The 25,410-nt window shown below is 43.8% G+C and overlaps 1 protein-coding gene across 1 annotated transcript in view; it reads left to right on the forward strand.

Moving 5' to 3' along the window:
- GRK5 (G protein-coupled receptor kinase 5) overlaps positions 1-25,410 on the forward strand; it is a 161,175-nt gene that overhangs the window by 57,990 nt on the left and 77,775 nt on the right. Inside the window, exon 2 of the mRNA XM_049810454.1 lies at positions 12,388-12,483. Within this exon, the coding sequence (XP_049666411.1) occupies positions 12,388-12,483 (96 nt within the window). The remainder of the gene's footprint in view (positions 1-12,387; positions 12,484-25,410) is intronic.

A 25,410-nucleotide genomic window follows, 5' to 3' on the forward strand; every position in this document is an offset into this window, starting at 1 on the left:
AGCTCGAAACTAACATAACCACCGTAAAACAAAGGGAAGCTTTCATCCTTGTTCCTACAACTCCACATGAAAATCTGAATTAAAATGAGATTGAGCAACAAGAAGAAAATAAGTAAGTAGACCTCATTCTTAACTGCGGAAGAAGTTGTTTCAATAGAAAAGTGTTAGCCAGCTTCACAAAATGTCACAAACTGGATAAAAATGGTCCCCTAGTATTTCCCGGTTTTGTTACTGCTCCCACGATGACACTTTCCACTCAAAGATGCATTGCTGAACCAGGGTTATATAAGGCAATGAAAGAGGAACTTTTTCTGGAGAGGGAAAATGTAAAGAATAATTTTTATTTTTATAATAAGTTTTGGGGTGTTTTTTTCTGTTGCTCTCAATTTTTCTTCAAAACAGGAAGAAACAAACTCAGACTGATTTTTATGGTACAACTTGCACTCCTCCGATTTAATTTTTTTTTTTTTTTACACGTGTTATATTCAAAGATCTGGATCTGATTATTTTTTTTTAAATATAAGAAAACAATCTTTCTTTCCAAAGCAAGCAGGATAATCCATGGCTGCTCGACTGGGCCCAGAAGGTTCTGTTTTATGCTGGAGTCAGCAGCATTTTCCTACAATGACTTCGTTTGACCTACAGTGCTCTGATGGGCTGGGGCTGGCAACAATCTCAGCTTCAGCCATCAAAACATTCCTTTGTGGGCAAGTGCCCTTCTGCTTTCTCTGAAATATCTGGTGTCAATTTTAACAAGAGGGGAAACAGACGTTCGTCACCATTAATTCATCGGACAATTAAGCCCGTGATCTCTGACCTCCTGCCATTATCGGCTTTCAGAGCCAGGGTAGAGACCCCACAGATATCTGTTCTGTGTCATTCCCCGTGAGCTGCCCTAGTATTTTATTTGCTCAAAGGCTTAGCTTTTGAGCAGCCAAATGTATATGCTTTGTAATAAAAATTGCTAACAAACTGTCCCAGACAGTGACATTAATCTCCGAGCGAGGATAACGGCAAGCAAAGGGAACAGCTGGCTGTCAGGAAAGCATGTGAGCGGGAATTATACATTTATTTAGATTTATGTACATATTAGAAGTGTCTGTCCCTGGCTGCAGCTGCTTTTGGTGCATTGGGCTAGCTCGGGCACCCGGCACCGCTCTGAACCGGAGTCAGGGTCTTCGCACTGGGAGGTGTGGGTGGTGTGGGATCGCTGCCTGGTGATGTTTTCTTCTTCTTCTTCTTCCTTCATCTTCCAGGCTATGACAGTACCTAGGTTTTGCTCCCTCCTGAGGTCCCCGGTGGTAGGATCATTGTTCACCGTGGCCTGTTTCCACGCTGCTCCCGGGGTGCCGTTGGCCTAAATCAATACCTTGTTTTAATTCTGGCCCCAGGGCTGCAGGGAGAGCAAGTGGGAGTGCAAGACTTTGTGAGCAATGAGGAAATAGTTAATCCATCCCTGGCACAAAGCTGCTGTTTTGTTTTTATTAAGATGGTCCTTACCACCACCAGCTCTTGGGGTGGGTGGGTGGGAGAGGCAAGACAAGAGCGGACCAGCTGCTTGCATCATCTGACGCTTACGCCATGCAACCTTCAAGCCTTATTTTTCAGTCGCTGCTTTTGAAGCACTTCATTAGCTAATCAGAGGAACCCTCTGCCTTTGCTTTCCAACAAGTTTCCTCTTTTTTTGTCTTCTACCTCCTAATTTTCTCTTTTTATTTCTGCTTTTCTTGTTGAGCCCTTCAAGTGGTAGCTATAGTAACACCCGTGAATGAGTGACTGTAGTACACCGGCGCGACCCGCTCCCCTCGGTAAAGCTCTGCCGGGCTTTCACATGCCTGCAGTGGCTTGGCACCCTCTCTTCTGGGGGTTTCTCCGAACAACAGGGAGGGTCTTAGCTTGGGAGCCAGCTCCGTCCTGCGCACTATTTGCAGCTGCAACCCGCAATATATTGTGGCAGAAGGAATGAGTCACTGGCAGAGCAATCTGTTACATCAGATAATCACAGATTACCTCCATTAACCTGAATCCCTTCTGTAACCTTTTACAATAATGATCCTAAATGCTGACGCATACAGTTGTGTTACCATCATGTCTTGGGCTGTCAGTGATTTTTGAGGACAACGTTTCCTATGATTTCAGGGGTGATTTAGCGGGGCGTGACAGCGGGATCCGCAGAAAGGCGTTGTTGGTACCTTGTTGCTGGAAGAGATGACGGGGCCAAAGCCAGGCTTTGTAGCTAAGAAAGGGGGAAGTCTCCCCTAAAGCTGACCATGCCCATTTGCATTAGCCCTGTGCACCCCCTTCCACCCTCGCCCTGCCATCCACGCGGTACCTCTTTCCTCCAAAGCCAAAGTGTATGCCAGCAGCTTTTCCCATCTGCCCACCAGTCACTGCAACTGGCAAATGCTCGCTGTAACCAGGCATTTCAGGGTGGTTTCATCCCCCTCTCCACGTTTTCTCTACAGAGCGTGTGAAGGCTTGCCATATAGCTAGGGTTTAATTTATGCTTTATACGTACGTCTGTAGCTGAGAATCTGACGTGTTATTTGACCCAGGAGAGCCGGGAAGATGGACAGGGTCATTATCTGCTTTTGTGGTGAAGAAAGATGTGGCTGATGCTGACCTCAAACAGAAAGAGACCCAGTTTAAGACATGTTATAACGCTGTACTTTTCTTCCTGGCTTGACTCTGGAAGGAAAGGGCTGAAGTGTCACAGAAGAGATGTTCCTCTCAAACAATTCTGGCAGTATAGATACATACACATGTTCTCAGGAGGTTCCCAGCCCAATTTTCACAATTTTTAGCTTGTTTACATCAACTAAAAGTGTTGAGAGAGAAGGGTGAATCCAGCCAGGCATCATTAAAGGACACTTCTTATGGCTGTTGGGCTATCTCTCTGCACCGTGAGGCTGATTTAATGGTCCTCTAGACCACTGCAAAAATACAGAAACACCACAAGATAAAAACATACTGGGCACCTGATAACACTTCCTCAGTGCCCTCCTACTCAAGTGTCCGTATCAGCACCTTTGCTGGGCTAGTATCTCTGGTGGGATTAAACGTGGGAGGAGAGACTGTGGTAATGCAGCGATTCGGAAGAGTATTTGCATGCATTAGCAGCCCAGAGGGGCTGCAGAGTCACTATGCGTCAGGCTCTGTATAGCTGAGACCTGTGTGTTACATCTCTAAACATTTGGGGTCTGCCAGTCTGCCTGCCAGAGAGCAGGACGGAGCACTCAGGTGGGCTATCTAGATGCTTGAGAGACTTGCCCTTCTTTTTTCCTTCATGGAGACTCTACGCTGTTTCTGTCTTGCTTTTCTGGTAGCTGTTTTCCCGACTCGGACGTAAACCATCTAAACTGAGAAAGTGTGCTGTTGTTTATGTACGGAAAGCAAACCACATCTGGATTTCTGGGTTCTTATCAGAGCTTCTCAAAGCTTTGCTGATTCTACCAATTAAGTGGAACTAATAAATCAGTCAGGCCTAATAAAACAGCCTGTCTCAAATCATTAATTTTTCATGATGTCTAAAATTCTTTTCTTTAGCCCCGTTGGTAAGTTTGTTTAGGTGAGGGCAAAAAACCAGAAAAGAACATAATTCTCAGAGCTTGGCTACAGACTGTTGATAGGAACACACTTGAATTCTCACCTCCCATCCAGCTGGCTCTCCTCCCCACAGTTCAGAAATACTCCTTATAAAACTCAAATGTCAGGAACACAGAGGCTAAGTTCTTTTTTTAGAGACTGCAGAACTATTTGCAGGAGAAAAAGCCCACACAGCTCTTTGACAGGGACAGACAGAACCCATATCGTTCCCGGCTCAGGGCTGGGTTTTTGCATGTTCTCACTCCAAACTGGCACCAGGGTTTTCAGAATTGCCGAGCCCCGTGTATTTGCTTGTTCCAGGGCCAGGTTTCACTTGTGTGTTCCCTCTGCCTGTCTCGTGCTGCCCGTCGTGCCGTTGCATTACTAAACATCAGAACTGCACAACGTGGAGCAGCAAATCGGCAGAGCCTTCTTAGACTTCTAGTCATTTGTCTCAGTGTCTGACTAGGTCCCACAAGTCCCTTCAGGGTTATTTTGGCTTTAGGGGCCAGCCCTAAGAGCATGTGGGTTGTTCGAGGAACACCACTGAATCCAGGAGCACTACACGTGCTCCTGGGCAATCTACACGGACTATATGTGGGTGAAGACTTGCATTTGCAGGTTTGGGTTTGGAGGAATTGGTTAGCAGCTTGCATGCGTGTTACTAAAACAGGGTAATAAATACATAGAACAGGTCATAAGTTTAAAGAGCCTTTGCTTAAAGAGGAGTTCCTTCCTGGAAAGATGTTATCAAGCCCTATTCAGGCAGGATTTCTGGAGCAGGGATTTGCATTCTCCCTTTGGAAGAATGGGAAGCAGGTCTCCTACAGTCAATGTAAATCGCAGCTGTGCAAATTAACTTAAGGGAACCAATAAGGAATGTGGGAATTTAGATTCACTTGAACATTCAGATACGGGGAGGCCACATTCCTTGTTTAATTCTTGTGTGCTTCAAAACATGTGATGGTTGAGAACATTTCTGACAAAAGAATCTTCCTTTCTGAGAATGAAGTTTAGTCAAAAATGAAAGGGTTTGCAGGAAAATGTCTACTTAAAAAAGGGTTTGCTTTTTCTAGCTTCTTTTTGACAATATAGAAACATCATTTTAACAAAGTAAAGAATGTCACTTTACCATACCCATTTTGTTCCAATGATATAATACATCTTAATACTCTATTTGATATGTTCTATGATAATGTTTTGACGTTAGAGAACTGAGATGACTCAAATGTTATCAGAATGAAGTGGTTTAATGTCTTTAAATCAGAATTTTCTAGAACTTTGAAATACTGACTCTCAGCTCCAGTTTGGAGGAAAACTCCGCTGACATATTTAGCGTTTGTAGCAGGGTGATAACCTTGATTCTCAACAGCTCTGTTCAAAAGGTTGGTCTCCGATAGTAATCATCGATATTGTTACAGACAAACGTTTTCTGTTACCTACACCACTGGTGGACAAAATCTCTTAATGCTCCCTAGGTTCAGACATCATAGCCTTTGCATGTTCCTCCAAGAGACCTTACAGGTCCAGAAACAGCTTCCCAAGGAGCACAGTGGCTCCAGATTCACTTGTTGCATTGTCTGTTCTGATCTTGTTGCCAACTACAATGTCAAATACTATCCAGGCACCTTTAAATTTCAAGCCGTCAACTCAGTTCATCTCAACAGCCTGTTGAACCACCCAATACATGGTAATGCATTCCACATAACATGACTAAACTCCCTGGATTTGTGCCAGTGGCCTAGTTTACTTTGAGGTCAAGAATAAGAAGTTAAAATCTGGGGCTGTGCTTAATTTTACTATTTTTGAAGATAGCTGGTTTTATTTTTATAAGATTTACTGTTTGTTTGTTTTTTTAATAGATTGTAAATCTTCAGTATACTTTGTATATTTGGGATTATTTTTGTTTGTGGCATAAAAGCCAATGATCCCTTCTTGCTTATTCATCAGCTGCAGATAAACACAATACAGTTAAAATACAAGACATAAAAGACGGAGACGCCATAATAAACAGACTAAAGATGCTTACGCAAGGGAAAATTAAACTGCATCTAGGGAAATCACATCACCGAACAGCTCCCTGTTAACATGCGTAGCAGCAAAACATACGCCCAGCATATGTGAACTGGCACACAAAACCCACAGACAACTTGTTGAAATCATCTCAAATGTGCATGAAAATTACCCAGTGGAGGATGTAGGCAGACTTGCATGGAGAGTGCCACAGTCTGAGATGCCCACTCAGGACCAACAGAAAAAATTAAAGGCGTGTTTTTTCAGTTTAGTTAGGATCCTTTAGATGTGCTCTGATTAGACATAAAGGTAGCTTATGTAAAGCCTTCTTTATATTCCTAGAGTAGTACCAAAATGGCCTTGACATATGATAGTCAAGCCCTGAGGATCAGTCTTCAAAGACTAATCCCTTAGCTTCCTCTGTCCCTTCAGGGCAGTGGATGTTATTAAAGCATATTATTAACATACACATTATTATTAACATATAGAATGTGTTATTAAAGTAATGTTTCAGCCACTCATCAGTATTTACAGTACTACTTGACCTCTTATTTGAATAATAGGTAGATATTCCTGCAATAAATATTTGTTTATGAACAGTGACTTCTGTAAGCCAACGTGAATAGCACTTTAGATGCCAGTTGTATACAAAATGTTTTGCCCTCTGGTCCTCTGGTAACCAGATTGCAAAGCCAGCCTGACTCTGTTGGGGAGAAGCTTGCATTTTTGCTTATGAAATTCCCATCTCTGTGGTTCTGAAGGCTGAAACATGAAATACATCTGCTGTTCATTTCCAAAAAGCAATGGGATGTTTTACACAGCGGTTGTAAGGCTTATGTGTCCGTAGCAACATGCAGATGATTTATGTGCAAACATGCTGTGACAGCAGGGAAGATGGGCACAAAACCGTTATCATGGCCTGTGACTATTCAGAGTCACATTCATCAAAAGGGGCTGCAGGAGATAAAGACAGATTAGCATCGATACGAGGAGCTACGTAACGTGATTCTCTTTTGACGGCATGTTGTGGACTTTTTGCTGCGTCTTGTAAGCGAGAGCCTCTAAAGACTGGTTTGCAGAGGCATTGTGTCCCAGTGGATGGTGGACACCTGCCTGCTTTTGAAAATCCAGCCCTCATACTCTTCTCCTTTTCCTTGGGGTGACATAGACGGGGATTCATAAAGAGGTTCCTAATGGTCTTTCAAGTGCTTGTTTTAAGCACAGGTTAGTCGGGAGTATCATCTGAGATCTTGTAAGGATAAAACAGGGTTCCTGGGTTTTATTCTGCTTTCCCAGATGAGAAGGGCAGGATGAAGGGCAGAGAGAAAGCAGTGTCTTTCATTCTTTGAAAACAAACTGGTTTTATTTGGTAGTACAGCTGAGTGTAGGTGGGACTAATATGAAAGAAGAATGGTGAACCTGGGTGACCTTCCACGTGAAGCAGGTCTAAGAAGGGTGGAACTGTTTGCCTTAGAGGCTAGATGTATTAGATATGAAAAATTCTTAGGGGTAAATGATGGGTTGATAAGTTTTATTTATGCTGTCTCGCTGAGAAGAGACACTCCAGGAAAATAAGCAGTTTAAAATTGGTATTCCTTTCTTTCACAAATACATGGTTAATCTCTGGGCCTCACACCCATGTGAGGCAAAAGGGCATTCAACAGTCCAAGGCATTTACCAGGAAGCATGAGAACAGCCTGAATTTAAGTAGCATAGATTCTAAAAAAGAAGAAGAAATTTTTGGAAGCAATATACTTTCATGTTTTGTTAGCCATATCTAATTAATAGGGCATAGAAGAAAGTTCCTGCTTTCCAAGTACTTTAGAAACAGCTTTCTAAGATCTTCCTCTGAAGCTGCCTGCAGTCCGTCCCGTACTAGACGGACCATTCGTTTAATCTAATATGGCAATTCCATATCTACCGTATAGCTGCGTACACTTTGATGGGAGAGAGTGAGTAAAGGAAGGCTGGCAAGAGGAAGAGGAGAAGTATTGTAAACTTCTTTTGAGTGGAAGTAGGACACTAACCATGATTTTTGGACTTTTAATATTTTTTTGAGTTTGTTTCACTGCTTTCACAAGCTGTGTAATCAAGGCCTTGCAATCAGAGCGTACGGAGCTCTGTTCTCTTGTTGGGAAGGTCTTGGATGGGAGCCTAGCTCCTGTTGCGAAATGGAAGACACAAACTGTAGTTGTCCTTCAATGATCTGTGGATAGTTTACCTAAATTGTGGATTATCTAGATTGCAGATAATACAGTTGAAGGCAATGAAATGTTTGGCCGTCTTGGCTTAGCTAGGCCTGGCAGCGTGGGGTGTGATGCAGGCTTATGAGCTTGGGCAAGAACAGGGCAAAAGTATGAAGCCAAGTTAGCTCTGCTTAAAAACCACCTGGCATGGTGGCGTGAGGGACGAATGGAATATGCTACAGGCGTGACGCTGGAATGAATTTACCCATAATTATGTCTAACTTGGTGTTATGAAATATCTTTAATTGGCTGAGCAGGAGCATGGCTTGATCCTGTCGTTAGCAGGATTAACAGGCTCAAGGCCTTGGCTTCAGCTCCTTGCTCTGTCTCTGATTTCTCATGTCATTTTGGACAAGCCACTTAATATCTCACTGGCTTAACAGTGTGCAAGTACTTTCCTACCTCCTCTCAGCGTTAGGAGAGTAAGTATATCCTGAATAATGGAGGCAAAAAAAGTAGGCACCTTAGGCTAAGGGTAGCTGCTGCTCGCAAGTGTTTTACATGTGTGCCTCTGGTTAGGTCTCTCTCCTTACAGGCAGAGATCAGAGCTAGATTTGCCATCCGACATCACAAGATGATAAGAAAAATGCCATGTATTTTTCACGAGGTAGGATGTAGAGCAAATGCTTTTGTTTCCTGTAGGACTGGTTGACATGTTAGAGAATTAGCTTCAATCCTTGGTTTGCAAATGCTGACTTGTTAAGTGCATGCAGGGAAGTGGAGCTGAGATTTCATGCTGTTGCTGGGAGCTCACCTTTTGTTATCGTCAGCAAACCAAGATTTTAAAGCAGTCAGACCCTCCAACACCACCTGATGGAACTCGCATCTCAAACATGGCATGTCTGTCTAGTCTTGCCCTGAGAAGCTGCCTTGAAGATTGCAAATCCTCCTGTCCAGGAGAGACCGTGCAAAGGCAGTAATTGAGACAATGTGTGGAAAGCTTCCCTTTGCAACCTGCAAAGGGAAGTGACCTATTCAGAGAAACGTCCCCTTTTAGCTTTTCACTCTGCTAGACAATTTACCCTGTCTCAGCTGTCTCACTGCATTATGTCCTTCAAACCCCCTAGAATTAACGTTTGGAGCCAGCAGTGTTTGCTGGCTCCACAAGAAAAGCTGAGAGCGGAAAGGTCAGGTCGATTAAAGCACTTGATCAGAATCTTTAACATAAAGACGTCACAGGCAAAACAGTAACGCTACTTCACGCTCAGCTAAGAGCAAATGATTCATCAGGCAAGGCTGCTTATTTTTGGAGGATGGCCACGAAAAGAGAAGAGAACACGTTGGCTGTATCGATTGCGGTTGAAACAGGGGACTGCAGGGCCCCTCTCCAGTTTTGATGGAAATTTAATGTCAGAAATACATCATCCAATGTAAATACATCAATATATATTTTACATTGAATGGATTTTAAAAACATTCTGGCCCAGCTTAGCAGAATCATTTCGTCTCTGCACAAATCTCAGAGCTGTCATGTAGAGGAAAGGGCTATTTTGCAATGCTTTGCACGGCTCGATGCTGCTAAAGATACAACCTTTTTGTGAGCACTTCTGTAAAGGTGGCTGGAGAAGCAGGTGTGCTCTCAAATCTCCAGTGCTTTGGCCTCAAGGGTAGACCTTCAATGGGTGAAGATGTACCAGTGTTGAGCAGATGTAGCCTCAAGGATGCTTTCAGCTGGCTTACTCCCGCTGCCTCCTGTGTCCAGCAATGATTGGAAATACTGTTCTAGCAGGCACCACTGCCCAAGCAGCTGCATACGTCTTGTGCTGCCTCCAGTGCCTGCTCATACCTTAAGCAGAGAGCTCCTGCCTGCCCCCTTCCAGCACCCCGCTCCGTCTATTCCGTGGTAAGAGCAGAGTGGGTCTCTGCAGCGGGAGAGGCAGCAGGCAGAAATGAGAGGCACGTGTTTGTACGTGGAGGTGGGATGAGCTGCTCTGGGAGCTGGCAGCCGGAGGAAGGGATCCAGAAATCCACATTCAAACCCTGTGGGTCTCATTCTGCTGTGACACCAGCCTAGCTGTTCCCCTCCCTCCTTCCCCTCCCCTTCCTTCCTATCCCTCCCCCAGTGCTAATAAATGTATACTTAACTCATTTAATTCCCACGGAGGTTTAACACCAAGGCACAGAACTCAAAGTTTACGAGATAAATGAGTGTGATGAAAAAAATGAAGCAATAGTTCAGGGAAGAAAATGCAGCCAAAGAGAATGACTGGTGAAGAGAAGGAAACATGAATTCCCACAGGATCATTCCCCAGAGGAGCGTGTGAAGGGAGGGGGCAGAGAAGCGTAAGTACGGTGTGACGAGGCGTAAGGTCAGGAGCACTAAGAAGTGGCAGCGTGGCCAGCAGGAGCGGCTGGGCAGGATTGCAGGAGCGGGCTTTCAGGGAGACGAAAGCCAGTGGAGGACCCTTTGGGTTGCCGAATCCAACCCCTGCAGTCGCTGGTGAGCAGGAGGGATGGTGAATGGACCATCACAGTGCCCACCCCAGCCTACAAAATGCTTCTCAGCGCCTTGTAGCATACCTAAGACCTTCAGCGTGCAAGACCAAGTGTCATATGCTGCAAGAAGAGATCAAGACAGCCCCTGCGATGCTGTGGCTGGAGGGACAGGAGAGGAAATTACTTTAGCAGCAGTGTTTGGGATGCACTGAAGAGGGGAGGTTGAAGAACAGTTTATTATAGACCCGAAGGGTACATCTGCATTGCATAATACAGCATAGGGGGGAGGCAGTCGCAGCTCTCTGTGCTTTGCCGGAGACTAATTCCTGGAAAGGGTAGCATAGCTGTACTCCTAATAGTCTAAACAAGCTAGCTCCTTCATGGCTAGTGCAGATATCTCTGCACTACATTGCATAATGTAGACATACAATAAATTCGTGTCAATAAAGAGTTTAAAATAATTCAAGGCCAGCTCTGCAATGACAAAACCATTGGTCACCAAAAGCAAAGGAATAAAAGGTGAAATGCAGAAGCAGCACTCCTGCGCCAAAGGTGTGATCAGAAACACCCCACAGAGAGCAATACTTCACAATTTTTTGCAAGGCTCTTGTTTTCTCTGTAACGGTCCGCTACCTTTTGAGGCAATGCTCTCCTAATTTAGCCTGCAATATCATGTAGTACCCAGCACACCCTCAATCTGCAATTGTGACTCTACCAGCCCCTCTACAGAATTAACTCAGCTCTGAATTAGTCATTCGACGTGCCAGCGCATGTAAAATAGACTCAAGTGAATCAGATTTTGTGTGCAGGGACTGAATTGCAGTAAATACAGCGATTCAGAGAATCTCAGTCTGCATCTGGGCTTCCATGTCCGGAGGGATACTCTTTCGCCGTTGGCTGTACAGCCTCTCCGAGCAGGACAGGGACACAAATGAGCCAGGAATGAAAGCCCCAGCACCTCATCATACCTCCTGCCCTCTGCAGCAGTGCTGATATGGCAGCATAAAAAACATGGGGGCATAAAAGAGAAACCTAGGTGAGGGTTGGAGTAAAAAAGTGCCCAATGACAGTAAAAAAAAAAAAAAAAAAAAAAAGAGACAAGAAAAAATCTAAAAACGTCCTCCTAGGCTGAGCTGCTTCAGATCTGAGTGCCCATCTAGCAGACACTGGGAAGGGCACATGCAGCACATCAGCCTGCATTAGGCTTGCCTGGGCTGAGGGAGCCGAACCCCGTAGGCAGTGTGTCGTCTAGTGATCCCAACAAGGAGCAAAGCGAGGTGTGCTGGAAACGCTAGCTTTACTGGTCAGAGCCCAGTGCAGAAGGCATCCCCGTTGCAAGCTCAGATGTGGCACGGAGATGCCAGGGATGCCTGCAGCAAGGTATTTATGAAGGGTCATTGATGAGGGAGATTGATCAGCATGGAAGGCTGAGAGTCTTGGACCTCGTTCAGCCAGAGCTGGGGGAAGCCAGCTAGGTCATTCACCGTGAGGACAGGCCAGTTCAAGAAATCTCGGGCAAGAGTGAGAAGGATTAAGAAGAACGAAAATGAGATTTTCTCCTCATGAAGATATTCTATTAATTTTCTCGCACTTTTTTCTCCTGTGGAAGCAGTAGTGACAAGAGCGTGTAATATCAGCGGTACTGCCATGTTGGCAGTATATGTAATGTGTGTGCGTGGGGATGAGAAGAATGAAATTTTGGTCTTCAGTGTCCAGCACTTCTTTTGGGATGGAATCAAGGCTCATCCCAAATCTAGAAGGGAGAGATCTAGGTTGAAAAGATGTGAGCTGTTATTTTACAAGATTATTTGACTTGTGTGACATGGCTGTCGGTTGGGGCAGAGATGATGTTGGAGATGCTCAGCTCAGCACTGTTGTCTGAACTGCACCTGGTGAACTCCCAACTTTTAGTGAGCTGATCTTCTGCCAGATGCTGCCTCCCCTGTCTGTTTCAGCGCAGACAAGCTTAGACTTGATCTGTACATCTACCCACAATGCCTCAGCTTTAATTATTAATGATATCCATAAGAACTGTGACTGGGCTGCTAAACTCTGGATGGGGCTGTGCCCCCAAAGCAATCTAATCCTGTTATTTCTTTCTCTGCAGGGGGTGGAGGGAAACGCAAAGGCAAAAGCAAAAAGTGGAAGGAAATCTTGAAATTCCCTCACATTAGCCAGTGTGAAGATATCCGAAGAACGATAGGTAAGAGCTTTTCCCTTCTTTGGAAGTATTGCATAAATAAAACATACTCTCAAAACTGGTTCAGCAGAACGGCATTAAAGGTACTCATCATTAAATGGAATCAGTTTAGAGATGGGCATGCGATGCACGTATCTCCCACGATGCTGCCGTGCAAAATCAACATTTTCTGGTTCCTAACAAGGAACTGTGGATCCGGCAGGAGAGACTGGGATAATGGACTTGCAAGGCAGGGTTTGGGGCTGGCAGCAGCCAGGCCTTTTGCTTTGCAAGCACAGGCTCTAGGAGCCAAAGGGACTTCACGGTTGGACAATACCTGGCATATGGGACAGGTGCTTTGACTCGGTACCTACCAGGACCAACGTGGCTGCAAAAGGATTTTCAGAAATGAATCCCCTCATCGCATCCTGCATTCCCTTGTAATAAGTAGGTCTTTATCAGGGAGGAAATGAGACTTGATGAAAGCAGAGAGATTGCTGCTGTCGTTGGAGGTTAATATTAATTATAGTCTGGATACGATATTTGAAGCAACAGCCACTGCCCTCTGCCAGGAATGTTTGCTCAGCAGTACCATCCTCTGTTCAAACCACAACCACAACACTACTTTATCTAGTTTTTTATAGGACAAGTACAAATTTTTTTTTATGTTACTTTGTTTTATCGATGTGGGCCAAATAGATTTGGAAGGGAGCTTGCAGTGGCCATTTCCATAACACAGCATTTCTCCTGCTCATACCTGCCAAATTTCAGCATTCTTTTGACTGCTGCCTTGGCAAACAAGTCGAGCAGCCATCTCCTTGTGCATTCTCTACTGGAAAGCCCAGTATTACTGGTCTCACCACAAGAGGTTAACTTCAGCAGTTGAGGCTCCTTTTCTCCCCTACACTACCATAAAATCCAGCCACTGGCAGTGAATGAATGAAAGGCAAGAAACTGTAACAGAGATAAGGGGCAGCATAATTTGTCTAACTCGGGTGAACTCCTGGGGTCTGAGTGACAGTGCCCTGGCACTACTCACATGCGAAATTCACAGCATGTTTATGCAGAGAAAATATGTGGAATGTTTTGAAACTCTTTTCATGGTCTCCTTCAATAAACTTTGCTTCCCTCATGTTCTGCTGTAGAGCTAAAAGGAGGCAAAGAAAAGAGGGGGGGACAGGGGAAAAGAGGGTAGGTTTTTGCAGTTTATGGCCAGTACACAAATACACAAACCCTGGAACAATTTCTGATGGTATAGAACCGGCTGGAAGCAAATCTGACTTAATATATTGTAATTTGCATAGGGAATTCTCTCCGCTGTTCCGTCAACCATGGTTCCTACAGGGGAAGATCCCACCAGATAAAATGCTTGCTCTTTACAAAGGTGTAATATCCTAAAATGAGTAGTCTTTAAAAAATAAGTCTGCTAAATGATTTCTCTTTCTGAAATGCCGTTTCTGGCATTTTTTTGGTGTCAGCTTTGTCCTAAATGTAATTTGTTTTGCATTTTTTTTTGGTGAATGAATTAGTGAAGTAACAGGGCAAGAGCCCTTGTGATGCTCTTGGTGGATTTGGCTTCACCGCAAAGATTACCTGTCGACTGGGAATTTTAGCAACTGACTTTTACACAATGGGGAATAAGGTCCAAATCCTTGTTCTGTGACTTTGATTTTTATTGAGTAGCTTTCCCGCTGAGCTGGATGTGATTACACAAGGAATGAGGCACTGCTCAGCCTGCGTAAGGTCATCTGTCCTTGCTGGCTCTGCCATTTTTCTGTTAATCTAGCTAAGATTGAAACATCCCAGACAAACAGCCGCTGTTTATAAACTTCTCCTTGCTCATACAGGGGACGTGACATGTCTTGGATGAGCCAGACTCTCAGGATCTGTAGCATGAAGTTGTTTGCACACGTGTGGTTGATCTGAGGTGCTCGGGATGGATCTGTCGCATGTGCAGATCACGTTGCGCTGGGCTCTGTGTGGCTCATGGACATCCAGGGACAATTACCAGTCATTGCAGTCTGGCCTTACACCGCTTCTTTTACCGTCCCTGCCGAGGGAGAACAACTCCCTTGGCTTTAACGCATTCCCATTTGCTATTTTCTGCAAGTCCTTTAAAAGGATCTCAGGATTTCAGGCAATAAGGTGTCTCCACAGGTGATTTGGGGGGGGGGAATGTACTGAAACACCTTTCTTGAACCATCAGCTGAACTGCTCTATGACTTGCAGAGGATCCAACTGCTCGGTGTGTCTGCCCATCAGTCCCTCCCCTAACAACTTCTTAGCCCACCGGTCAGTGCTAATCAAATTTGATCATGAAATAGAGACCCCAGAGAGGCTTTTTCCTTCAATCCCGATGGAAATAGGCAACCAGCAGAGAAGAACAACTTTATACAGGGAGAAGGCTACAGCCTCAGTTCAATGTGTTTAGAGATCAAGACAAGTACTGGTAGGTTCTGCTCATCACAGACGTCTTTGCTGTGTGTCAGCCTCCCAGTACTTCTGGTCAGACACAGTCTTGCCACTTTGCCACATGTTAAAAAAAATAAATCACACCGAGTCTTAGAGGGTTGCATCAACTGGAGGACTAAGCTGTTGAGGTTTTGTTGTACTCCTCTTTTCTGGATGCTTCCCAAGAGCCTCCGTGGAGAAGCTGGAGGCAGGGATGGGATGGACCTTTTGATTTAGAGCGGGCATGGACTGCTGTGACGAAAGGCACGGCTTAGTTTAATGCAGCCGTAAGCCACGGATAGAAAATGCTGCTGTTGTAATTGTGGCAATACAGCCTACCCGTGTGTGTAGATGCCCACATTTTGGTGTAAAAACGTGTGTGCTTTTGCACCCCACTAAGGTGTACTGAAAAGAGTCTGTGTCTTAAAAAAAATAGTGTAGTGTGAAAAGAAATCTGTGAAAAACAGGAAGGCTGGAATAAACCAAGGGTCTGCGACCTGTGTTGACACAATTATGAGTCAGTTCATACCTTTTGGTTCCCTCTGTGTTTACAGGAGACTCTGTGTTTGACTATCCATCATCTGGTGTCTTACTGAAAGACTTGCTTAGTAACCCCTTTTTTCCCCTCCTTCTTGTGCACAGAAACAAAAATCAAAACACCCGAGAGAAACACTGCTTTTTGATAAATAAACAAACACTGGAAACATCTTTATTAAAAGTGCCATTTAGCCAAGGAGCTATTTTTTTGGATTGCACTTAAAAGCAACTTCTTTTCTCCTTTCTTTTTTGTCCAAAGTACGCAACACCTTTTGCAGGGAAATTCAGTGGCCTTCATTGTGTGCTAATTAAATAGGCAAGTGAAACAGGGATGCTATGCTAATACCTTTACTGGGCTCTGAGAGAGGCTTGTATATGTATACTTGTATACTATGAATGGCTAATGTATGTTTCTATTTGCAGCCCTCTTCCCAGCTGTATTTAATTGTATTAAAACAGCTAGCCCTTTCCAGGTTAATATTGGCATTAGCGGCCATTTCAATCGATGAAAACCGGTGTTTGAGACACTAGTGACAATGACTCATGTGATGGATGCTGCTAGTCGATGGCGTTCTGCTGTCTTTAAAATTCACAGATGATAGCTTAGCAAAAGAGAGGTGTTTCAAGGGAAGGGAAAAAGTAGCAAGGCGCAGCTTTAAAAATTCCTGCATTTGATGAACACGGCATGAAGAGATGCCACAAGTTAGGGATGGATAACCACTAGTTTAAAGGCCATCAGTAAACAAAAATATAAGAAAAAGTTGTAATTTTAAAGGCCAGAATGTCTTTTTGATGATAAAAGATTCTGGATGTCTGTAAATATTTCTGAATGACGCAAAAGGTTCTGTTGGTTAAAAGTGTGGAATTTTTATTTATTTTGCTCAGACCCATTCTGTGCTTTTTTCTTCCGTAAAAAAACTGCTTGGGTGAAAGAGTTGATTATTCTGATCTTTGGCAAATTTTCTTTCGCCACTGTCCAAATGCTATATAATAAATCAAGATTTTTTTTTTGCCCATAGATTGGAGTTCGTGGGGAAACTGCCACAGAATGTGTCTGCTGTTTGTTGCATAGAGTGATTTGTTGCGTCATTGCAGGAAACATTAACTCCTTCAGTAAAGCAGTTTCTGATTGTGCATCGTACTGAGGTAGAACTCTGATGATTTCTCTTGTTAAATATTTATATTCAGTGAGATTTCACAGTCAGAAAGATCAGGCCCGTTAATACTAGTTTTGCCATGGTTGGTTTAAAAAGAGAAAAAAAAAAATCCTCCCTGTGCCATTTAACCTCTTACGTGACATTTGCGTCCCATTTATCCAGGGTAAAAATAGCTTGAGCTTCCAATTCTGGCAGGTTCTTTTCAGTGTTGTTAAAAATACAGTTCTGTGTGAGAAACACTTTGTAGAGATGGTGAACAGAGTAAGTGGGACAAATCGAAACCACAGAGTTCACATGCTCACTTTTTACAAAAGCTGGCTCTTTTTTCGCCCCACTTTTTTTGTACTGTACTTTTTCAGACACGATCAAGACCTTCACCTCCATGAGTTTTTTTTCAGTCACTTTGGAATTTTTCTACCTGGGGGCATATTGATGGTGCAGGCTTTGCAATGGGATTCAGACCTACCTAAACGAGTGTTTTTTAAGCCGCCAGCGTGGGCGCTGATAGCAATCAAGCAGCAGCGGTATGGACATCAGTGACAGTGAGATGCTTGAGTATTTATCCAGCTTCCTAGAAATGCTTTGCAGCCTGCACTGAGCTCCATCCTGTGGCAGAAAGACTGCTACTATACCCCGGTTATCTCGTTTAAAGGTAGCTTGGGCACCTCGGCTCCGCGGTGCTGGGGCGTCCTTCATGAATTCCCACCAGCTGTTCTTGGGTTCCTTGGCTTCGGAGGTTTGGCAGCGCTGATGATAAACACATGGGTGAGGGCTCTTTGTAAAGAAAAGTGTGAGTTTCCAGGTTTACTCGCAGGGAAAGCTGGCGCTGAGAGATCGAGTGACAACACGGCATATCGCAGTTCATCTCGGGATAATGGGTCTGTGTGGCACCTTGTCCCTCTTCGGCTGGGGACGGCGTCAGACCTGGGGGGGTGTATCTGCTTGGGGGACGGAGATGTAGGCAAAGAAATACAGTGCGTGTGCCCATCCCAGAATCTGAGACTACGTGGTGGTGTCACTCCTAAAGCTCAGGCACTGAAACCGGGAAAGAGAAGGCATCAAAATCTCGGTCTGATCAAAACCACAGAGAAGTAGCCAATTTTCTCTCCACCAAATTCTTCAGCTCTGATGTTTACAGTGATTAAAAAGCAAGGTTTAGAAATGTATTCCTGAAGCCAACAAATAGATCAAAGGAGAGAATCGTAGCTTGCCTTCCACTGTAAATAACCAAGCGCAACTAGTTCTAACTTCTGTGATTGTCTTATAGTGTTGGCCTGAATACTACACCTGAGGCTGGTCTCATGTTTTTTGGCTAAAACTAAAGCTTGAGCTTTGGAGAATTTTTTTTTATTATTTTTTTTTTGTAGAAAGCATCAGCTTTCCTGGGGAAAAAAACCTTAACATTTTAATTGGAAATAGTTTTTCAACAAGTAGTCAGGATTCTGTGGCATGAAATAACAGCAAGGGGAATTGTCTCCTATTTTCTTTCCAAATGCGTAAGCATATGGGTAGCTGTGTTGGGAAGATGCTGGTGTTGTGTGTGTGCATGCAGCCAGAGCTAAGTACCCAGCATGGAGCTCTACAACATCTCTGGGAGGCACTAGGTTTTCTGCAGACCTGGGGAACTGAAGTTGGTGGAGTAGAAAATACTATCTAGTAACAAAAAAAAAAAGAAAAAAGAAAAAAGACATCATACTGTATCATTGTTGTACTGTTCATTGAAATATGTTTCCAGAGACATTCCTATAATTTGAAGCCCAAGCTGATAAACACATAGGCTCACAAATAATTTTTTATCCACACATGGAGTCCCTTTAAATTCAGTCGACACCAGATGGGGGGAGTGTCAGCAATCAGAATTGTGCTCTGTATGAAAATAAATTTTCCCACATCGGTGCCCTTAGATAACAGCAGTATAAGATATATTTCAGTCACTATCAGCAGCAGCAGAGTGATATCTTGCTGGTGTTCTTGCATCACCCAAGTGAGTTGTCCTCCGTGGTGGTTGTCTGCGGGGCGAGTACAGAAAGAGCACAGAGAGAGGGGAACCCAAGAAGGACTGAAAGCAAAATTGGAAGAACGGCCGAAAGCTGCGGGTAGGATTTATTGCTCTGGAAAAAGTTATGCAGGTTTTTTTGGATACCATTAACGCAGAAAAAAACCCTCGAACTGATTTATTTCTAAAGAAGAAGCAAAGTCCTTCCCCTTGACGGTCCCCATTCTGTACACTTCCCTTCCTCCTCACTTTCTTTTTTCTTTTTTTCTACAGTAAGCACAACTTTCCCCTCTCTTCCTTGAGCCACCAGGTCTCTGTTGCTCCCTCGAAGTACAGCTTATGCAATCTTTCCAGCACAGATCTTGCCTTCAGCAGTACCCTGTAGTTTCATGGATTTGACGTGCTGTCCCATATCATGAATACATCTAAATTAAATTAGATACTCTTCAGGGGCAGGAACTGGCCACATGATAGAAACTGTTCCAGCACATGAAATGATACGGCTGACGTCAAAACCATACTGTTTGTTTACAAACCCACAGTTGGTTCAGCTCCTTTCTTTAAAAGCCTTCAGATTCAACTATAATTCTATCATAAACATAGGTTTCTAGTGCTCTAATGACGGATAAACAGAGCAACGTTTGGTGCCCTTGCAAGATTAGCTGTATCCAGTTTATAAGCGATAGCTGGAATTGAGAAGGGTTGTTTTTTTCTTGCAATATTTTTTTTAATGCCATCACAGAAAGTATGTGAAAAACAAGCTGTTTTATGCATCTAGTGAGACTCAAGACTAACACTGGGAGAACAGGCTGCTTGCAGGCTGCTTGTACTTGACAGCTTCCAGGACGGGAAGGGGACGCAGGGGAAATGAGTTGAAATGATCTCAGCCCACATTCTATTTACAGAATTCATTTCACAAGACTTAATCCATTAAGTATTACCTTGGCAGTGGCAACCCAGAAAGAAACCAAGAAAGATGTTGCTATTCTCCATAAAGAACAGGCAGCACATCCACATCTCCTTACCAAACAGTGAGTCCACACCAGTCGTCATTCAACAGAAAGCCTCCGAAGGAACAAATATTATCACTAAACCTCTGTATTTTTATTTTGTGGCAAAGACTGTATTTGCTGCAATAAATTAGTCTTTGCAAATGAAGAAGAAAAAAAAAATGCCACGACGCACTTTGAATTATTTCCAGAAGTTATTACAGGGATATGCAGAAAAGGAATTAGAAGAGAATATACCCTTTTAAAAGATCCATTTCATCTCTCACCGAAAATAGAAGTGGATATTGTGAGCTGCAGGGTTTTTCATTCTCTTATTAGGTAATATGAGTCATTAAGGCTAATTAATACTTATGCAGTGATTTGGAATTGTAAAATGCTAAAGAAGTGCTCACGGGTCCTGTTAAATAGTAGTACTTGGTTGTTAAGGAAATTTATTTTAAAAGCAATTTAGCGTTTGCTGGATATGGGGAATGAGAGGTAGGGCTACATTTGTGATAAAAAACTTACTCTTCTCCCTGCTGAACTCACTTGTAACTTTGCTACTGGTAGCGATGAGAAGAAGGTGGCAGGGCAAAGCAAGCCTCTGGTTTGGTTGACTCCGTTCAGCTCTGCTGCAGTCAGCGAGAAAGTTTCCCTTAAATTAAATTGTACAGGAGCCCTCAAAAGAGGGGAATGTGGGGAGGGAAAAGGGAGAGAAAAGACCTATCAGACCTACATCATAGGGATGCTGTGAAGTGCGCTCATGGGATGAGCAGCCTGAAATCCTCACGTCTGGGGGCACGTTCAGGCTTTTAGGGAGGGATGGGATTAACCTAAGTTAATGCTTCTCGAAGAAAATAACTCATTTGGAGTAGTTGGTAGAGGAAGCGTTATTTTGACTTGGCTTCTGCCAGTTATTACGGAGGCCTCTAGGATCGTGGCTGGGCTTCGTTTTAGGCTTTGCTAGGAACAGTCATGCCAGAAGTATGGCACGCTGAAATGCTGCAGGTCAGCGTAGGTGAACATCAGAGACTGAGCCCTTGGCCGAAACATTTTGTAACAAAAAGCAGCTTTCTGAATGAAATGTGTGTAGTAGCAAAGTGGAGTTATTATTCCGAAACCAAACGTTTTTCTCTTTTATTTCCTCCTTCCATGCACTTCTTTTTCGAAGAGGGGCAGGAGAAAAAGAAACATCCTATTCTTTACTTAAAAACAGAAAATAAGTGGTAGTCTTAATTTATACGAAAGTCACCCAAAGTCCATAAAATACTTTGAGTGAAGCAAAACTCACTTTTTATATGTATATATATATATGCACTATTTTGAATATCTTCAAAATATAAAAGCAATCTTGTACTTACTTTTTCAATTTTATTTCTGTCTTTGTAGCACTCTTTTACTGAAGCGCTCTTTGTCACAAAGTGTACTTCTGCAGCACAAGGTGTACTTCTTCCTTCGTCGTGAAGGTCCTTGATCTGTGCACTTCAGTTCCACTGGTTTAGTTATCTTTTCCCGACAGTGCAAATGGACAATAAATTGAATATAAATACAATATCTCAGTTTTAAATATAATATAAGGCACTGCAAATCATTTTATGGGTTAACAGGGTTGGGATTGGTACTCCTTGTAAATCCATGTCTGAGGCAAGACCCCAGATAAAGTGCCTTAGTGCAAATCTGGCCCATTATTATCCTAGTGCTACTGATTTCTGGCTTTCAAGGAAAAGAGAGGTTGAGAGTTTTTAGGATAATCCCACACATAACTTTTAATTCTGGTTTTAAGACATAGTGCGGGGGAATTCACGTGGGGAATGTTAAAAGCCTGATTTTTTGGTGGTTTGGCTGAATCCCTGAAGTCATTGAGAGATTCCATTTATTTTTCAGGTAATCACTATATGCTGCTTTGAAAACACTTTGGAGGTGATAATTGGAACCATTTCTCCGTGCTCTGTAGATCAGAAATTTTGGCATGGCCATGAATTCTGCTAAATACTGATATTAAAAGAGAACCCCCACTTGGCAGGGTCAAAGCGGGAGTTATGAGACCATTTCTGCATAGAGTTTCTGGTTATGCCAGTACTTTTATTTACCTATTAATCACATTTTTACCATGCTAAGCCATTGCCAGGGAATTCTAAGACAAGAAAAATAAAATATTCTCTACCCTAAACTGCTGTCTCTTAGCTGAAGTAATGGAAAGGATGAGTGAAAGTCTAATGTAGGGAAGGGAAACAAAATTACACAGCAGGATGGTATAATGCAAACTATGAAAAATCTCCCGAGTTTGGGGAGGAAGGTAGACTGGTATTTGATTTTGTTGAAGAACTCCCTGTTGTCCTGGAACTGGTAAAGTTCAGTGCAAAAATGGCTCAACAAAAAGTCTGAACTCTTACAAACCTTAACAAATATGTGATGGACCAATACACTCAGGTCACACTTAAATTTAGTGTATTAAGAAAAATGTGAAGGTTTTTACCCTTCCAGAAAAATAATTGATTAATTCCAAAAGATGGGAATTTTCTATGGTATTAAATGACCCACAAAAATATTATCTCTACAAATAGTTAAAAACTTATTTGTACCTGCCAGATTCACCATCCTCCCGCTCTGCACCAGCATTATATTTGCACAGTGGCACCTTGAGGGTCTCTTCACATCACATTGATTTTCTAAGCTCTCGCTTGGACAAGTTAGGACAAGGCAGTGTTGACAGATTGGTGAAGGCTGTTCTCATGAGCAGCAGGACCTGACTCAACTGCGCATAAGTATTTGCAGTGTTGAAACAGCCCTCTATAAGTAAGTGCTTTCAGGCTTTCATAACTCCTGGTTCAAAATATTTTTGGCATTTGTAAACATGGCTTATGGAGAAAATGGTTTTGAGCACAGGAAGAATCTGGTGTAAGTCACTTCAGAAATATTCTGATCGGTCCAAACAAACAATATTCAGCCCCTGAGTAGCTCTTTCATCGCATTTGACCTTTTGGCATAGGTATGGTTTGTCTCATGAGCGGCGACTTCAACACACTGAGGCCTAAGTGAGGTCTTAGAAGTAAGGACACCCTGTGAAGGTACAACACTGACTCTAAAACACAAAAGAGAGAAACCTATGGTAGGGAATAGCATGGAATATTTGATTTAATGTAGCAAAGTATGACGTATTCATGCTGATCAGCTCTCCAACAGCCAAAGCCAACCGGTAGCCATGCCACTTCAAGCAAGATCCTTTCCAGATCTCTTTGGCTGGACCTGCTAAGCCTGAGCATGAGCAACTAGGTGGGATATCTTTAGGAAAGACCTCCGTGCTGGTGACAGGTTGGGTCCCACATGGAGGGGAGCTAGCCTGTCCCTGGGGTGGGCACGGGCCAGCACTCTTGGCTCCTGGAGGCCCCTGTGTGCCCCAGGTCTTTGCCCAAGGAGGATGGAGAATGGAAGACAGGAGAGCGGGTGGGCTGGGGGTGACAACTGTAGGTAAATAAGAGTATGTCCCCATTGCATAGTCAGTGGGAGTATTCCCAAGGCTTGTACTGCTTGGGAGAGGAGAAGAAAGCCAGCATGAAAAGAGCAGCTATTGAGCAGCCCTTGTGTTGGGAATGGACCTCATGACTGTCCTTAGCTCCACGGAGGCTTTCTTCCTCCAAGGTAGCGACTCTTCCCTTCTGAGACTGCTTTCATCCCTGCCCAGGAGACTGTGGGTGTCCCTGGGCACCATAACCTCATTATCTTCTATGGAAAAAAAACAACACCAAAACCCTTCTAAAAATATTGTCGATGCCAGCATTGTCTGTGCCACTGTGACTGTGCATCAGTGGTCAGAGCTGCGAGGGAGAATTACAGCCTTTTCTCCCTTTTCTTTGCCATGGACAACCCCTAGTCCTGTGACTAGGACTAATGTCTATTTTAGAATCTACTTCAAAGTCTCCTCAGGGGCCAGAGCCTTTCTTATGAGTTAAAAATCACCTTGTTTAGGTAAGATCTTAAGGAGTGGAAGGCGGCAATGCAAAGTTTCAAACTCTGCAGAGGAGCTGCCAACGCAAAGGTCACACAAGGTTGTGGTTACTCCCACTGCGTGCTGCAATGGGCTTCGTGCATTAGCGCAGACCGGGATTACAACAGGGCCAGCACAGAGAGAGGGAAGACATAGATCCACCCTGTAGCCCTGTGGTTTTCGCAAGTTTTCTGGCACTGGCCTCTGTTCCAAATCCTAAAGGAGCTCTGATGGAGACCTGCCATCCTGGTTCAAAAAAAGGAATAGGATATTATTCTCAATAGCACCGTTGAACGACATGGAAAGTAACCATCACCCACAGTCAATCACTAGTAAGTACCTATAGACTGCTCGACATCTATAAAGAGCTCCCTAAGTGCTCACTGTAACTCATAGCGTAGGTAGGATATTCCTTTATTTTCTCTTTCCTCGTAGGATATGAAACCTATTGAAAACTTGTCTTTCTCCATCCCCAAGGAGAGATTATGGGCTTTTTCCTAAGCCCCAGTGATTTTAGCCTTCTTTCTCACTAGTTGCTGGGGAGTGATGATGCTAAATCATGTCTCCCAAAAAGCCTTTATCCTTTGTGTAAATTAGCTGATAGCTTCCTTCTACTGATGCAAATCAAAACAATGTTTTAGCTGGCAGAATTATGTGGAATTCTGCCTCATCTGGGTTTTTTTCCACCCATCAGCAAACGAGTATTTCCCTAACAAGTCCCTAGATCTGGCAGTTTTCCAGGGTTTCCCTTTTTGGTAGGCAGCAATAAGGAAGGGACTCTCTTCTTGCTGCCAACTCACCCACTTACAACATGCATTGGGGAGGGATCAGAAACCCTTTCCTTCGACTGCCTCAGAGCGGAGAAAGGCCCTGGGAGTTCATTCGGAGGCTCTGCCGGTAAGATATGGGTCGTCAAGACTTGAATTAGAGAGCACATACACCCCTTTGCTTTTCTTCCTCCCTCTTTTCCCTTCCTTTAAGTGAATTTAAGTCCTGATGACAGGTAATGCACAGATAGCCCTTGAAAGGGCAATGCTGTGTTTATCTCCCAGACAGGTGCAGTCTGGTTTCCCTCTCTCTGCTCTGGTCCCTTCCAGGGTGGAGGTACAACGGCAAGAGAGAGAATATTTCAGCGCCCATGATTGCTCGCTGTTGGCTGGCTCTGCCAGCCTGGATGCCAGTTGTGGTGGTGGGTTTTGCATAGCTGTGGGTTTGATACCAGTTTAGCTTGCCAACTGCCAGCGTAAGCTGTGTAACTTGCCAACTGCCAGCATAAGCTGTGTAACTTGCAACTCCACAAATGCCATGCCAGCATCTGTTTCTCATCCTACAGCATTTTAAATAATGCACATTTCCAGCTGTCTTCCCCTTCCTTCCCAATTTCAAAGCACCGTTTGTTGTTTTCACGTAATGCTCTGAGACGCATTTCCAGGCTACGCAGTCTGTGTGCAAGGCAAAGCTGGTCAGGGGGCTGCAAGATTTGACATGAACTGTCCGTGCCCTCATCCTCCAGCACGGTTGTGTGTTGAAGCAGAAGAAATCCTCAGCTGCGAGGAGTCCTACAGCTTGTGGAATGCATTAATTAAACAAGCGTCACTGGAAGAGGTAGAATGGTAGAGGACCTCTGCAGATAACTTGGCAGCTCCCTAATACAGTATTCACAGCTTCAAGCCTCTCAGGAAAAAACTGAACAGCCTTTATAGAGGGTTTTTTAAAGCCCTACTTTCCAGTAGGAATGTAATTGAAGAACACTGTGAAGGCCCTGGAAGCGTGCTGCTCACAAGCAGAGGAAAGATTAAATTCCAGTGCTTTGCTTGGGGTAAATTGCTGACCTTT

Source organism: Accipiter gentilis, chromosome 9 (assembly GCF_929443795.1).
Source record: "Accipiter gentilis chromosome 9, bAccGen1.1, whole genome shotgun sequence".
Lineage (NCBI taxonomy): Eukaryota > Metazoa > Chordata > Aves > Accipitriformes > Accipitridae > Astur > Astur gentilis.